Source organism: Scyliorhinus canicula, chromosome 15 (genome assembly GCF_902713615.1).
Source record: "Scyliorhinus canicula chromosome 15, sScyCan1.1, whole genome shotgun sequence".
In the NCBI taxonomy this organism is placed as follows: Eukaryota; Metazoa; Chordata; class Chondrichthyes; order Carcharhiniformes; family Scyliorhinidae; genus Scyliorhinus; species Scyliorhinus canicula.
The window spans coordinates 31,837,067-31,853,797 of record NC_052160.1 but is presented as its reverse complement, the minus strand read 5'-3'; the positions used below and the strand labels follow the sequence as shown (position 1 = coordinate 31,853,797).

Here is a 16,731-nt window from a genome sequence, read left to right as displayed (position 1 = left end):
CTACCATGAGGGACCTTGTCAAAGGCCTTACTGAAGTCCATATAGACAACATCCACTGCCCTACCTGCATCAATCATCTTTGTGACCTCTTCGAAAAACTATATCAAGCTAGTGAGACATGACCTCCCCTTCACAAAACCATGCTGCCTCTCACTAATACGTCCATTTGCTTCCAAATGGGAGTAGGTCCTGTCTCGAAGAATTCTCTCCAGTAATTTCCCTACCGGCCTGTAGTTCCCTGGATTATCCTTGCTACCCTTCTTAAACAAAGGAACAACATTGGCTATTCTCCAGTCCTCCGGGACATCACCTGAAGACAGTGAGTATCCAAAGATTTCTGTCAAGGACTCAGCAATTTCCTCTCTAGCCTCCTTCAGTATTGTAGGGTATGTCGTAATATACATCTATGTATATAATGGAGTGCAGACAGGCAGTGATTGACACACAGGATGACCAGTAAGCACACAGAACAGAACAGCCAATCACCAGACAGGACACGACCACTATAAAGCTAGGGGGCACCAGTTTTCCCACTCTCTCGGGACCAAGCCTCTGAGACAGTCAGAGCTCGTGAGCTAGCCAGTGCAAACACCATGTGGTAGCTCGTAGGTCTGGTCAGGCTAGTGTCAGGTCTCCATTCAAGTCAGCATAGTGTCAACCCACAGTTGAACATGTATAATAGTTTAGATGTTAAATAGAATCATGTTGCATCTCATCAAGTGTTGGAAGTCTGTCTCTCGCTACACTGCATCAAGTGCAGATGACATCGGCCCAGCCAGCCCAACACATCAGGGTAGATCCCATCCGGCTCTGGGACTTAGCTACCTTAATATTTTTCGAGACGCCCAACACCTCATCTTTTTGGATCTCAATGTGACCCAGGCTATCTACAAACCCTTCTCCAGACTCAACATCCACCAATTCCTTCTCTTTGGTGAATACTGATGCAAAGTATTCATTTAGTACCTCGCCCATTTCCTCTGGCTCCACACATAGATTCCCTTGCCTATCTTTCAGTGGGCCAACCCTTTCCCTGGCTACCCTCTTGCTTTTTATGTACGTGTAAAAAGCCTTGGGATTTTCCTTAATCCTATTTGCCAATGACTTTTTGTGACCTCTTCTAGCCTTCCTGACTCCTTGCTTAAGTTCCTTCCTACTTTCCTTATATTCCACACAGGCTTCGTCTGTTCCCAGCCTTCTCGCCCTGACAAATGCCTCCTTTTTCTTTTTGACAAGGCCTACAATATCTCTCGTTATCCAAGGTTCCTGAAATTTGCCGTATTTATCCTTCTTCCGCACAGGGACATGCCGGTTCTGAATTCCTTTCAACTGACATTTGAAAGCCTCCCACATGTCAGATGTTGATTTACTCTCAAACATCTGCCCCCAATCTAGGTTCTTCAGTTCCCGTCTAATATGGTTATAATTAGCCTTTCCCCAATTTAGCACATTCACCCTAGGACTACTCTTATCCTTGTCCACCAGCACTTTAAAACTTGCTGAATTGTGGTCGCTGTTCCCGAAATGCTCCCCTACTGAAACTTCTACCACCTGGCTGGGCTCATTCCCCAATACCAGGTCCAGTACAGCCCCTTCCCTAGTTGAACTGTCTTCATATTGTTTTAAGAAGCCCTCCTGGATGCTCCTTACAAACTCTGCCCTGTCCAGGCTCCGAGCACTAAGTGAGTCCCAGACAATATTGGGGAAGTTGAAGTCTCCCATCACAACAACCCTGTTGTTTTTACTCGTTTCCAAAATCTGACTACTTATCTGCTCCTCTATCTCCCGCTGGCTGTTGGGAGGTGTGTAGTAAACCCCCAACATTGTGACTGCACCTTTCTTATTCCTGATCTCTACCCATAAAGCCTTGCTGCCCTCTGAGGTGTCCTCCCGTAGTACAGCTGTGATATTCTCCCTAACCAGTAGCGCAACTCCGCCATCCCTTTTACATCCCCCTTTATCCCGCCTGAAACATCTAAAACGTGGAACGTTTAGCTGCCAATCCTGTCCTTCCCTCAACCAGGTCTCTGTAATGGCAACAACATCATAGTTCCAAGTACTAATTCAAGCTCTAAGTTCATCTGCCTTACCCTTAATACTTCTTGCATTAAAACATATGCACTTCAGGCCACCAGATTCGCTGTTTTCAGCAACATCTCCCTGTCTGCTCTGCCTCAGAGCCATACTGGCCATATTCCCTAGTTCTCCCTCAATGCTTTCACCTTCTGACCTATTGCTCCGGTACCTACCACCCTGCCATACTAGTTTAAACCCTCCCGTGTGACACTAGCAAACCTCGCGGCCAGGATATTTATGCCTCTCTGGTTTAGATGCCAGAAGCGCAGCGCAAAATAAATACATTTGGTAAGACATGTTTCAGTTGTGTTGGGACCTTTTTCTTCAGTTTGATATATATGTTGCCTGGGTTAATTAATGCTCGAACTATATTGATTTTACTTTGTTACAGTAAAAGCCTTATAAAGTGAAATCTGGAAAAGCAGGGTTTTCCAGACCCCTGGCAGCGCGTTTTCTGGTGGGGGAGGCAGCTCATCATTGGCTACCGTTGCGATCTTCCAATCCCGCCAATGTGTAGAGTGTTTTGTATGGCTCACCCATCCCGCCGCTGGAGAACTCACTGTGGGGGGTGGGATGCCTTACCAGCATGGGAAGATCCCATCAGCAGGAAGGACTGGAAAATCCCACTCCTTGTCTTTAGTTGCTCATTTGGGAAACTCATCTCTTTTTAAAAGTTATCAGTCTCTACGGTGATCATAACAGAACATATTCAAACTGTATGGCAGTCTTTATAATTTACTTCTATTCACAGGAATAGCTTCAATAAATCATAGTGTCCCGAACGTTGAGGTTGATTTTTATGAATACTCCTTCTCATTTCCCATCCTGGCATAGTTCTTCAAGCCTGACCCTTCTTGCAGCCTGTGTGACCCCACATCAACATCCAGGCCAATGGATTTCAAATCCTGCTTTAGCTCTTGGACATTGTTGCTTCAGCTTGGCCAGTAATCAGCAGCTGGATGCCCCACAGTCACCTGGCTGCTAAGCTGATTAACTTTGGGTTGTTGGATTATCCATTAGTTTATGCATCTGCATAAACTTGCACTTCCAAATATCACATGGAATAAAGGTGTGCATTCCTGACATTGCATTAAAAAAAACGAAAATGATAATCTAATTTAATGCATTAAAATTAATTTGTGAAAGTTTATCACCGATTGGGAAATCTTATGAACATGTAGGAGGAAATGTCGTGAGGCCGTATACGGTGAGGGGTGGTAGGGGGTCCGTCGAATTTTAGAGTTAGGCTTTGGAGGTTGCACTGGAAGTCCAGGCCGAGTAACAGGGCAGCGCAGAGGTTGGGGAGGACGTAGAGTCGGAAGTTGTTGAACTCTACGCCCGGGACGGTGAGGGCGACGAAGCAGTACCCCCAGATATCCACGGAATGGGATCTGGAGGCCAGGGAGATTCTCTGGGTAACGGGGTGTACCGCGAGGGAGCAGCGCCTTACTGTGGAGAGATGGATGAACCGTTCCGTGCTCCCGGAGTCAAGGAGGCAGGATGTCTTGTGCCCCTCGACTTTCACCGTCGTTGTCGCGGTTGCGGGGTTGTGCGGCCGGGATTGGTCGAGCGTGATGGAGGTGAGTTGCGGCTGGTGTTGGTAGGGCCCGGGCTGGTCGGTGGCGGTGGCAGGCGATGAACGGCCCGATGAAGTCCCCGACGAGCAGGGGTCCTGAGACGCCGTCCAAAATGGCGCCGAAGATGGCGCCGCCCATGGGGCACACATGGTGGGCGACGTTAATGATGGCGGCACCCGCGGGTCGCACATGTTCTGCTGGGAGGAAGATGGCGTCGCCCACGGGCCGCACGTGGTCTGCGGGGACAAAAATGGCGGCGCCCATGGGTCGCACATGGTGGGTGCAGGAACACTGGGCCTATGTACAGCAGCAATCCACCAGGCCTGGCAAACAGCAGCAAAATGTCCCTTTCTTTCCGCAGGCCTTGCAGGTTGCACTCCACGCCGGGCAGCGTTGTTGGGGGTGCTTTGTCTGCCCGCAGAAATAGCACATGGGGCCCCCCCGGGGTTGGCTGGCTGCCGCACGGCACAGGCTTGGGGTTGGCTGGGGGCAGCCGCTGGTGGGTCCCACGATGTCCATGAGGGCGTTGTGAGGTCGGGGGCGTACGCCTGTACGTTACGGGAGGCTACTGTTAGCGAGTTCTTGAGTTGCCTGGTCGCCACGAGGTCGAGCGTACCCCCTTCTAATAGGCGCTGGCGGATGTACGCCGACTCCATGCCTGTAACAAAAGTGTCCCTGATTAAGAGTTCTTTATGCTCCACGGCCAAAACTGCCTGGCAATCGCAGTTCCTCGCCAGGATGTGTAGGGCACGCCAGAAATCGTCTAATGATTCACCGGTGAGTTGCTGCCTCATGGATAGGAGGTGCCTGGCGTAGAGTTTGTTGACCGGCCGAATATAGTGTCCTTTCAGAAGCTCCATAGCTTCAGGGTAAGTGGGCGCATCCCGGATAAGGGGAAAAATCTCGGAGCTCACCCGTGAGTACAGGATCTGAAGCTTCTGTGCCTCCGAGGGCTGTTCAGTCGCTGATCGGAGGTAGCTTTCGAAGCAAGCTAGCCAGTGGTCGAAGGCCGACGCGGCGTTGTCTGCTTGAGGGTGCAGCTGTAGGCGATCTGGCTTGATGCGCAGTTCCATCGCTGTAATATCTTTGCTTAATAAATTGATGCACTCTCAATTACGACAAGACGAGAGTAGAGTGTAATCGAGGCTTTATTAAGCAGAGATGTGTTGCCTCCTGCAGCTGCTACCAGAAATGGGAGCAGCTCGATGTGCACACACATTTATACTCCACCTACTGGGCAGAACCAGCAGGCAGGGATCTACCCCCGTACCTGTAGTACAGGAGCCTTACCGTATTACCTCTAATACAAGTATTATACAAACAGTGGTGACTACCACACAGGTGTTTGCCAGAAGTGGAACTTACCGCCAATCCACTCCCTTAGATCCAGTTTTAACACACTGTGGGGCAGGGGGCAGTGAGGAAATATTGAAGCTACCTTCTCTTCACTCCTATCGCAAAGATTTTCTCAGTGAAGAGAGTTTGCAGCCTTTCTGTTGGGATCATTGACATTTAAAGAAGAAATCGGAGCAACCAGCAATTATCCAACAGAACGAAACCTCAGAATTACACACATATTGTATGTATAAAGAGAAACTAAGCAAAGCAAGCACTATTAACTGAACACTAAAAGTTATAAAGGCTTGCGCTATAAATTCAGTCCCACCTTTTACTTCCCTAAGCCCCTCACGGAGTCTTGAAGGTTCTTTCACTTTCCTGGGACCAACTCCAAAGGTACAGCACAGCTCTCTGGAAGTCACTCAGACTTCTCTTCAGTGTTATCGTTATTCTCCAAGGTACACGGTTTCATGGGAGCCCTTCCATTGGCTTTTAGCTAAGTGACCCTCCAACGTTGGTTTGAAACCTTTTTAGTCAGTATTCCACAGCTGAGCCATGGGCCTCCTTGCAACTTCAATGAGAAAACCCCTTGGTTTCCAGCAGCACTCTGTCATAGGTTCAAACTGCAACCAAGCTGATTATTTCCAGCACTCCAACCACAACAAGGTTAATTTCCTTACTGTAGATTCCTTCCTTTAGCTTCCAGGTAAATACATCTTCCAGTCACTTTTCTCTTCATCAACTTTGTCTTATTTTGAACACCAGTCACAGGCTGCATCTTGGATGCCAGATCTAGCATTTACTCTACTTCAGGTGTAGATCTGACTTTCTCTTTTTATTTCCAAGGAGTTACAAGGTACATTAGAACCCAAAGCTGACAGTCTCGCCTTAACGACTTTCCAAACATCAACCAGTCTTGCCTCCTGGCTTTGCACTAACTGAATTCACAGAAATAAACTCAAAACAAAGACGCTCACTAAGCTCCACCCATCTCCATAGCAAGGTGACATGCACTGCCTGTTGCCAGGTAGAAATGCAAATTAGCCAAAATTTTAATTCCAAAGCTCTCTTTAATTCTCGGATAGCGTATGAATAAATTAACTCTTTTCCTGGAATAACTGCAGAGCGAGGGCGCGATTTCCCGGCCACGTGCGCCGGAAAAACATCTCGCTACAGCACAACATGGCCAGCGAAAGTCGGGCTCCCGGGATCTATCCCATTTCGCAACGCCTCCCCAGATTCAACACAATCACGCGAGACATTGCAAGGAGAATCCCGCCCACAATGGGCAAATCACTTTTTGGCAAATCTGCATATTACAGCAAGGAATTGAGCCTTACTCTAATGTGCAGATTTGCACGTTAACCAAGGCTTTGGTTTTCAATCCTTTCGCCTTGGTGACCTCGGGTGAGCACCATTTAGCACTGGACCCCACAAATGGGGACCAGATGGAATGGCACTTGTGGGGGTCTCCAATCGGTGGCCCCCAGCTGCATGCCCTTTGAGCAGAGTGGTGTCCTGGAATGCTGGTACCACCTGGGTACCCTCTCAGTGCCAGCTGAGTGCTATCCTGACACTGCCAGCAGTTGAGACACTGCCATGGTGCCAGGTTGGCACTGCCAAGATGGGTTTTTTTGCGCACGTGTGATTGAGCTGGGATTACCCACCTTAGGTGTTGGGGGTGCAGCGGAACCTCGCATATTGCGTTCGGGCTGGGAGGAGGTCGGGGTTTTTTTGTGGGCCAAGGAGATCGGGCACTATTTAAAAATGGTGTCCCAATCTCTTGCTCCAATGGGCAGTTCCAGCGAGGAGAACTCCCTGTTGTAAAAAATGGGGCTCTATGCTGCCTCAGCCACGCATTTCCCGTTTAGGCCCCTTATTCAACATGAGTAGTGTTGAATAGCCACGTGTTTCTCGGCACTGCAAGTGCCGGGAAACACGCAGCTGAACACGCTCGCGAGGGAAATTTGTTCAGTTTTGAGAAGGTGGCGCCCATGTCTCCAGTTCTTTAGCTAAGTGAGCTGATCTGCATTTTATGACTCTTATCCTTTTACTCTGGCCTGATCCAGTAAATATAAGTTACTTTTAAGTCTATGTGGTTTTCCAGCCTCTAGATATTTACCAATGTTTCTCCCACAGAGCTTAAATGTAAAATTCAATTTCTAAAACTAAAAAGCTATATATTTAAAACATATTGAACTATGGCATTAGATATGTCCGACAATGTGATATTGCAGCATGAAAGGGCCAATTGGTAATATTTCCACTTTCCTCATCAGCCTCAACAGCACAGTGAGGAACTTCCAGAAGATTGGAACAAGAATCCCGTCAAAGTGTTAGTGGGAACAAACTTTGATGAAGTTGTATTTAATATCACAAAGAGTGTCTTTGTGTTGTTTTGTAAGTATTTTATAAGAACCAAATTGTTCTTGTGCAGTGTTGCTGTCCTGTCACAAGAGCATTTGCTAACTGGATGTAAACCAGACGGTTAGGGACAATACATTGTTCGGATGTCTCATGGTTCTCCTTTGCATTGGAATATGAAACACTGAGAATAGAGTAAACTAATGGGTGTATAACAGGCAACCAATCCACGAATACCAATTTTGCGCATCTGCTTAACTTGCAATTTCCCCTCCCCACCCCACCCCACCCACCACCCTCTTTGAATCCAATATTGACACACTGCATGTTATTCAAGGGATTTCTGTTTTCATAGTGCCTGCAAACAATTTTTTTACTTTCAGTTTCATCAATTGCCTCACTGGGCATCAGTCACCACCCAGAACCTCGGTCAACTGGCAAATATAACACAGACCAACAGGATGTTTGATTGAAGGGAACAGAGCCCCCAAGCTGTGCTCTCCTACTGACCACAGATGTGCACTTCCAGTGATTTCCTGGATAGAGACAGGCGCGAGAACCCTTCCAACTTTCATTCTTACTCAGGGATAGGGTTGTATCCCAGTCGCCATCCCAGTTGAGGTTATCTAACTTGACACAGGCCAAGGCCTTCCTGTGCAGCTTGCCTATGCGCTATGTTAACCATTTGAACCACAGGGAGCAACCAGAATTACAGTAACCAACTAATTCCGTGCTCAGGAAACCATCTCTGCAACTCATAGGCTGGAATCTTAATAGAATTTGGCAAAGTGTCAGGCTCAGACAGAAAACTGGCGTAGAACTCTCCAGTTACACCGACCAGTTCTCTCATATGCCTCTTTGCCAAAATAAATGAATGGGTGTGGCTTACACTGAAGTCGAAAAGCCCGCAGCCCACATCGCAAAAGTTTCAGGGGCTGTCCATCCAATGCCCACACTCCCCAACATTCATCATCGCTGACAACACCCCCTTCCCCCTCAATTGCTGCTCTTCCCCGCACCACACATCAACATACCCTCTTCCATGGGCACCAACTAGGATCTGCCCCTGGCACAGGTTGGCACTGCCGTTGGCTCTTCCAAGTTGGCAGTGCCAACCTCAGTGCCAACTTGTGTCAGGGGCAGTGCGAGGGCACTGTCCATGCATATCCCTCTGCACCCCCTGGAGGATCCCTCCTCGACTGCCTCATGCCTGGCCACACCTGTTGTAAACCTCACAGACAAGACTGTATATTTAGTGAGGGGTGATCCTTTGGCGGGGAGTCCATTAAAAATCTGTAAAAATAACGGGCGTTTATTAAAATGAGGTTCACAGTTGCCGTCGAGGGACGGGGAAACTCTGGAAGCGTGTGATCTCTTACGAGAATCGCTTTTCCAATTCCCGTTTGAATTTCTGCCCTCGCCTCCGATCTTGTGGGTGGCGAATGCGGGCTCAAGATTCTGCCTAAGTTGAAGATTATAGTTGTGTTGATAAAGCATCTATTCGCCTGCATATTGTGGCATAATTTAGTAACATTTTGTTTTTCTACTTTAAAGGTGCTCCATGGTCTCAGAGATGCCAGAAAATTAATTCTATTTGGGATCAGCTGGGGGTGAAGTACAAGGACTCTGAAAATATTGTTATTGCTAAGATAGACATCACTTCAAATGACGTGGAGTCGGTTATCATCGAAGAGTATCCCAGTTTCACGTATTTTCCTGCTGGATCAGATAGAAAGGTTTGTTACCTTAGAATCCTTCGTTTTCCAAATCTTTGTCTTGTATCTTTTTCATGTTGAGATCAATGCTTAACACTTATTTTCACACAGATAATACACTATACCAAGGCTCAGACTCTCGAAGCTTTTTCTAACTTTCTGGATAAACAAGGAAAATCAAAGGTATGTTTTCAGTTTTATTTTATTTAGCCCATTTTATTTAAGAGTGTTTCAATCCAAAAGTTAAACCTATTAGCAATGTACTGCCTCACAATGCAGTAAAAATTGTTTTTAATATTTAATAGTCAAGAATACCAAATCTCAAAGAGAGTAACAATTTGTGCTGCATGAGAAGAGAGTGCTGATTGGTCAGCGAGTAAAGTCTGATTGACAAGAGGCGTTGCCATAGAGAATGCACCAGGGAACAGATAACTGTCAGGCTTTTGTTTGCATTTAAACCACCCAGGTTGACTTTGATTAATCAAGGCATGGGCCTGGGGAATGATCCAAGGAATACCTATCCCCAAGCTTTTGTTCAGTTGAAAAGGATGCAATGAGTGGACATAGAGGCGGCACGGTGGCACAGGGGTTAACACTGCTGCCTCTGGGCAGCACGGTGGCCTAGTGGTTAGCACAACCGCCTCACGGCACTGAGGTCCCAGGTTCGATCCCGGCTCTGGGTCACTGTCTGTGTGGAGTTTGCACATTCTCCCCGTGTTTGCGTGGGTTTCACCCCCACAACCCAAAAATGTGCCGAATAGGTGGATTGGCCACGCAAAATTGCCCCTTAATTGGAAAAATAATTGGCTAATCTAAATTTAAAAAAAAAAACACTGCTGCCTCTTAGCAGTCAGGTTCAATTCCAGACTTGGGTGACTGTCTGTGGAGTTTGCACTTGGAGCTTATATAGCTGACATTACATCAGTAACATGTTTCGAAATTTCAGTGCTGGTACGATCTTGGTATGTAGCCCATATGTCCCAAAGGCTAGTGGATCGTATTAAACAACACATCGCTTGGCTTAATCACAACAGGCAAAGTACTGATCATACTCAACCAGCCTGTGCTTGGTGAAACTAAGAGCATTGTGTACAGCATTAGATGTACTTTTTTCAGCAATACTTCTTTATATTTGTATAATCTTATCTTAATATTATTTAAAATAGTTTGGTTAAGTTCCAAGTGTTTCCCTGGTTCAGTGTCAGAATATTTCAGTTGAAGTCCCACTCCAAAGACTTGACGCCATAATCTAATTCCGTTCATGACTGAGAGTGCTACAGAGCCAGAGGCTCTGTTCCATGTTTAGATAAGACATTAAACAAAAGACCCATCTGCCCTCTATTATTTGAAGAAAACCAGGGAGCTCCCTTCAATATCCCAACAAATATTCATCCCTCAACCAAATTCCCAAAAACCAATCTGGTTGTCACCCAATTGTTGTTTGTAGAACTTGGTGTTGCACAAATTGGTTGTCGCACTTCCGACATTACTACTGTTGGGCGGCATGGTAGCACATTGGTTAGCACTATTGCTTCACAGTGCCAGGGTCCCGGGTTCAATTCCCGCTGGGTCACTGTCTGTGAGGAATCTGCACGTTCTCCCCGTGACTGCGTGGGTTTCCTCTGAGTGCTCCGGTTTCCTCCTACAAGTCCCGAAAGACATGCTTGTTAAATGAATTGGACATTATGAATTTCTCTTCAGTGTACCTGAACAGGCGCCGGAATGTGGCGACTCGGGAATTTTGACAGAAACTTCATTGCAGTGTTAATGTAAGCCTACTTGTGACACTGATAAAGATTATTATTAGTACAGTGACATCAGGCACTTTGGAACACCCAAAGATTCTATAGGATGCTATTTAAATGCTGTTTGAGTAGATCAGGGGTGGGCAACCTTTTCCGTGCAAGGGCCACATTCAGAAATTCACAATTTTAAAGGGCCGCATAGTATATTAAGTAAAATAATTACTTCACCCGGTTATGATTCTGGGCGCCTCATATAGAACATAGAACAGTACAGCACAAAACAGGCCCTTCGGCCCTCGATGTTGTGCCGAGCAATGATCACCCTACTCAAGTCAATGTATCCACCCTATACCAGTAGGTAACCCAACAGCCCCCCCCCCCCCCATTAACCTTAAAAAAAAAGAATTAAAAAAAAATAAATTTAAAAAAAAAAATTTTTTTTTAAAAAAATGACTTGGTGGGCCGCATAAAGACCTTTGGCGGGCCGCATGCGGCCCGCGGGCTGTAGTTTGCCCACCCCTGGAGTAGATGCTCTGAATGAATCATTTAGGTAAACTTGATGCAGTAATGCACCATCTACATTGATGCCCCAGTGAAGGTCTTAGCCATGTCTGAGAGTTTCAACATGTCAGAAGTTGAATGGAAGAAGAGTAAGCCACCTCAAGGTGTTATCCCCTCCAGTCAGAAGCACCTCACAACCATTTCCAGCACCATCCTTATGGCGGCCCTCGGAATTGGCAACTGTACAGGTGCAAGAAAACAAACAAATCTGCTGGCAACCAGGGCCATGCCCACTTCCTCTACTTGCACGTGGATGGGCAGGAGTGATTGGAGGTCATTCCGGTGGGAGAGGGAGAAAAGAATTCTCAGGGATGAGAGATGGCAGCTGGCATCTTCACTCAAATGCATCAATTTCACCATGACTCTCCCACCCAATTTCAGGCAGGATTGTGGAGAAATATCCCACCAAAATCACCCAGTTTCATCTTGTGATATGTAACAGAATTAAGTTTACGATTAGCTTCTTGGTCTCTTTACTATTCCTTTCACAGAAACGTGGAGGAAAATCAAATACCACAGATAATACAGAAGAAGAAATAAAGGAAGAACTTTAATTTTATAAATTGGTGATCAGCTTCTGTCAATTGTTCATCTTGGTATGAACTACTTATCTACAGCTGTATTTTTAGTTGCCCATAATTTGGTTAGAATAATATAGTTACATTATGGGTGACTTATAGTGGTATAACTTTAAAGTAGTCACAACTCATGTTATTTGTAAAGTTAACAGAGAAAAAAAACTGGATAATTACTTAATAGGTACTGGATGTATATTTGGTCTGATTTCCTTTTTTGTGGCTAAAATAACTAAATAATTTCTTAAAATAGTAATTTAGTTCATTATAGTAGTTCACAGCATAAATCTGGGGCTGAAATTGGGCTTGAAATCAGTATGGGAAATAGTATAAGTGGGCGGCTAATTCACTATCGCAAGAGAAACTTACCCCCTTAAGTTTATTTAAAAAAAGGACAAGCAAGAGGCAATAAGCTACTTTAACATCTTGATTGTACCACCCATGTGCAGCAACCTACAACAGCAGACAATGATGATGTTGGAAATTTACTGAATGGAACACTATTAAAGATGCAGATGATAACAGGAGCAAGCACTGTCAATTATTATCAGAATCTGTGGACCCATTCCTGCAATTTGGCTTTTGCACCTGAAGTTTTGACATATCATCATCGCTACCCTTTTCATGACCATTTATTGTCCTTTTACAACAGGCATTTCTGAACAAGGAATATGTGAAAAGGAAATTTACTTTGATACAGAAGAATTGCTGATGGAATGGAAAAGCCATGATAAGCAATGTTATACTGAATACATTATTGCAATCTAAAAATGTCCTTCAGCTCACCCTTTACTGTGTTTAACCTCAAATATTCTGATTGAGAGCAGGTTTAAAGGAAAGGACACCTGTCCTATACTTATGAGATTTAACGCTCAGAATATGTGAATTGGAATTCACAAAATGTATCAGAGAGGTCGAGTGTGAGCAAACTGCATATTTGTGGCTAATTCAAATATTATGATGGAAAGGGAACATTACTAGGACCTCTTATGACTAATTGTTTAGTATTAAATCTATGTCAAAACAATATTTTAATGAGGTAGCTCTTCTGAAACTACGGAGCAGTGACAACTGAATGTGCATGAAGTTGGGTAGGAAATATCTCCTAAATGTTATGAAATTAAATTATGAGTGACGAATGCTAAATTTCCAAACATTTCTAATATGACATTGCCCCCAATATTGGACAGACGGCGAAGAGACCACAGATGACAATCAAAAAGGAAATCTGTTAATTCTAGGGTTCAAACCAGCATATTATATGAAAATTACAATTGAGCAAGGGCACTGTGCAAGTTGAAACTAGCATGATGCTACTGGACACACCTCGAAGTTCCAAGGGACTGAAACTTTCACCTATTGCTGCCAGGATTCCAGGTATAGCTGCGAAGGGGGAGGGGAATTGGGGTGGGGGTTGTTCCAATGAGATTCTGCCCATTGGAGAATAGGCTGGAAAACCCCGGCAGGAGGTCGAAGGGTGGGTCTGCTGTCGCTGCTAAAGGATATGAGAGAGTGGAGTTAATCTATCTGAGAGGGAATCATTCACCTTAGGAAACCTAACACTATTTTCTCAGGGTAAATAGAAGTGGACAATGAATGTTGATGCCCTCGTCCCAGCAATGGATTCCAAAAATTGAAGGGAGAGCTGAACTGTTACTTTGGGTCATAGTTGCTGAGTTTATGAAATGCTTGCTGCTCCAAATTGTCTGGCTTGGCGCGGCATGAAGCTATTGCTGCTTTCCAAGCCTGAGTCGGTGTGGATTCAGCTGATGTGCCCTTGTAAGCCCAATGCAGCTAATGCAGCAATGCAGCTAATGTAGCAATGCAGCATGGGGACACCACCTGGTGATCCCAGAAGGCCTCTCTGTGGGTTTGGTGGGGCCCTCAATTGGGCACTCTGTGGCCCATGGAACGTTTCTGCCAGTTTGGATCCTGCCAGGGCCACTTAGCTCCTGACCATATTACAGCCTTAGTCCAAACATGGACAAAAGAGCTAACCCCAAGAGTTGAGGCGAGAGTGACTGCCCTTGCAACAAAGTCAATATTTGACCAAGTGCTGCATCAAGGAGCCCTAGCAAAGTTGAACTCAATGGGAATCAGGGGAAAACACTCGGCTGGTTGGAGTCATGGCTAGGCCAAAGACATATAGTTGTGGTTGTTGTAGGTCAATCATCTCAGTCCTCGGACATTATTGCAATAGTTCTTCAGGGAAGTGTCTGAGGCGACATCATCTTCAGCTGCTTCATCAAGGATTTCCCTCAGAAGTGGGGATCTTCGCTGATGATTGCACAATGTTCAGCACCATTTGCTGAAGCAGTCCATGTTCAAATGCAGCAAGACCTGGACAATATCCCACTCCACCCCCGCACCACTGTGGCCACCATCTACCCAACCCAAGGCCTGCATGCGTAGGACTGTCTAACACTGTTGTTTTTTATTTCAACCTCCCCTGGAGAAGACTGCGCATAACCGCCAAGAGTGGGAGAAAACTGGAGGAGAACCACCGGACCTGTAGCCCCTCACATTGGCTGAGCAGCCGGCCCTGGATGTGGTCGGCAGCCCAAAGCAAAGGGAAGTTACAGGGGTTGAGAAAGGTTGCGGGAGAGGAAGTCAGACCCCGCTTAGTCGCCACGTGTGTCAAAACCCCCCCCCCCCCCCCCCCCCCCCCCCCCCCGCCTAACACCACTTCCAACCTCACCCTCACACCCACAAGCCCCACTCCCTCCGGGCGCTTTGTCTGATCATGCGTATTGTCATGTGCCTTGCAGGACTTGCTGGTGATGGGGCGGGTCCATCTGGTTTCCCTCGCCCCCCCCAGCCATGCCCAGTGCCACCAACCCCCCACCCCCCTGTGTCAAGCAATGAAGACGACAGCAGCACAGGTGGCAACCCTTAACAGGAGACCCAAGACACCCTGGAGCTCGAGTCCGGGATGACACAGATTTCCCGTCACAGCTGTCTCCAACACCCTCCTCCATCCCAGAGACACTCACCTCGAATGGCCACTTTAGTGAAGAGGCTCCTGGTACACTCTCTGGTGTGCACCACACAGCTGCTCCATACATCAGCTGGCGCTAGGAACTCCCAAGGGGACGGTCGGTCGGAGCGCGGGCCGCCCCAGGGACTAATTGCCAGCCAGACGGGTTTCATGTTTCTGGAACGGGCAGTCCCCGCAATTGTGGAGATACAGGGACTACATAAAGGGTTGTCGGCGAGCATCCAGCATCTGCAGGTGCAGCTGGAGGAATCCAACTGCGTGCAGGAGCAGGAGGTGGTGCTTAAGGTGTGCCACCCAGGCCCACACTGCACAGGTGGCATCCACAGTGAAAGCATTGGGGGGTTTTGGCTATGGATCAGCATGTCCAAGGCCTGGAGCATTTGTGCAGACACTGGCCGAGGCCCAGGACAGTGGTGCCACCTCATAGGCAGCCATGTGCCAGAGCCAGCTGCAAATTACAGCAGCGCTCCTGAGTGTGGCCCAGTCACAGGAGGCCATGGCTGGGAATGTCGGCAGCATTGCCCAGGCACTGGCCAACATGGCGCAGATACATAGGGAGGTGGCCCAGTCCCAGTAGGAGATGGCACCGCCACTGGCTGATGGGACACAGGCCCAGAAGATGGTGGCACAGCCAATGGGTGATATGGCGCAGTCCCAGATGGCAATGGTCCAATTCCTATGCTCCATGATCACGAGCATGCAGACCCTGGTTGAGACCAGTACGGGCCTCCAGGACTGGCAGCGCCTGGTGGCGGGGGAGCATCTGGGGATAACTCCACTTGCACCCCCATCCCATGGAGAGGCCCGGAGGCTACCAGGAACCCGAGGGAGGAGGAGGTGATGGTGCCCATGGCAGTGACTCCGACAGGGGAGGTGCTGAAACACCTCAGTGCCTCGGACTCCCACCCTCTCCTGTCCTGGCACCTGATGGGCAGCGGGCAGAACAGGGTGGCACCATGCCTCCTGGAACACATGTGCAGCAGCCGGGCCCAACCAGGCCTGGTCGCGGCAGAAGACGCCCGCCAATGGGACGCAGGACACAGGGTGGGAATCACAACCTCCACTCATAGATCATAGAATTTACAGTGCAGAAGGAGGCCATTCGGCCCATCGAGTCTGCACCGGCTCCTGGAAAGAGCACCCTACCCAAGGTTAACACCTCCACCCTATCCCCATAACCTAGAAACCCCACCCAACACTAAGGGCAATTTTGGACACTAAGGGCAATTTATCATGTCCAATCCACCTAACCTGCTCATCTTTGGACTGTGGGAGGAAACCGGAGCACCCGGAGGAAACCCACGCACACATGGGGAGGATGTGCAGACTCCGCACAGACAGTGACCCAACCCGGAATCGAACCTGGGACCCTGGAGCTGTGAAGCGATTGTGCTATCCACAATGCTACCGTGCTGCCCAATATACCGTCTGATAATCCACCTAGACATTGCGTCAGGGCTCTTCAGGCTAGAAAGTTAAGTTAAGTTAAGGCACCAGTTAAGTTGGCACTAGTATAGGGCACAGTTTGGTTATAGGGGCTAGGGCACGTAAATGTAAATACTTGTGCACTTCTTGTAACACTGTTACAACCTGCCTCAGTGTCTCGGCTGGCCAGAGAGAGGGCGTGTGCGGGGTGGGGGGAGGGGAATGGGCGGATGTCGTCAGTCTGTGGGCTCCGGATCGGCGTCATCAACCACTACCGGAGTGAACAGCCCTTTCGCCCAGGAGCTAACCCCCCAGCTGTGGGGCGGGGGGGGGGGGGGGGGGCGGAGGATGTGTCCT

The 16,731-nt window shown here is 47.6% G+C and overlaps 1 protein-coding gene across 1 annotated transcript in view; it reads left to right on the top strand.

Moving 5' to 3' along the window:
• Window positions 1–12,478, top strand: part of LOC119979024 (protein disulfide-isomerase-like) — a 45,631-nt gene extending 33,153 nt beyond the window's left edge. Inside the window, exons 8-11 of the mRNA XM_038820997.1 lie at window positions 7,271–7,391; window positions 8,910–9,091; window positions 9,182–9,253; window positions 11,868–12,478. Of these exons, the coding sequence (XP_038676925.1) occupies window positions 7,271–7,391; window positions 8,910–9,091; window positions 9,182–9,253; window positions 11,868–11,930 (438 nt within the window). The 3' untranslated portion in view covers window positions 11,931–12,478. The remainder of the gene's footprint in view (window positions 1–7,270; window positions 7,392–8,909; window positions 9,092–9,181; window positions 9,254–11,867) is intronic.
• Window positions 12,479–16,731: the final 4,253 nt, after the last annotated feature.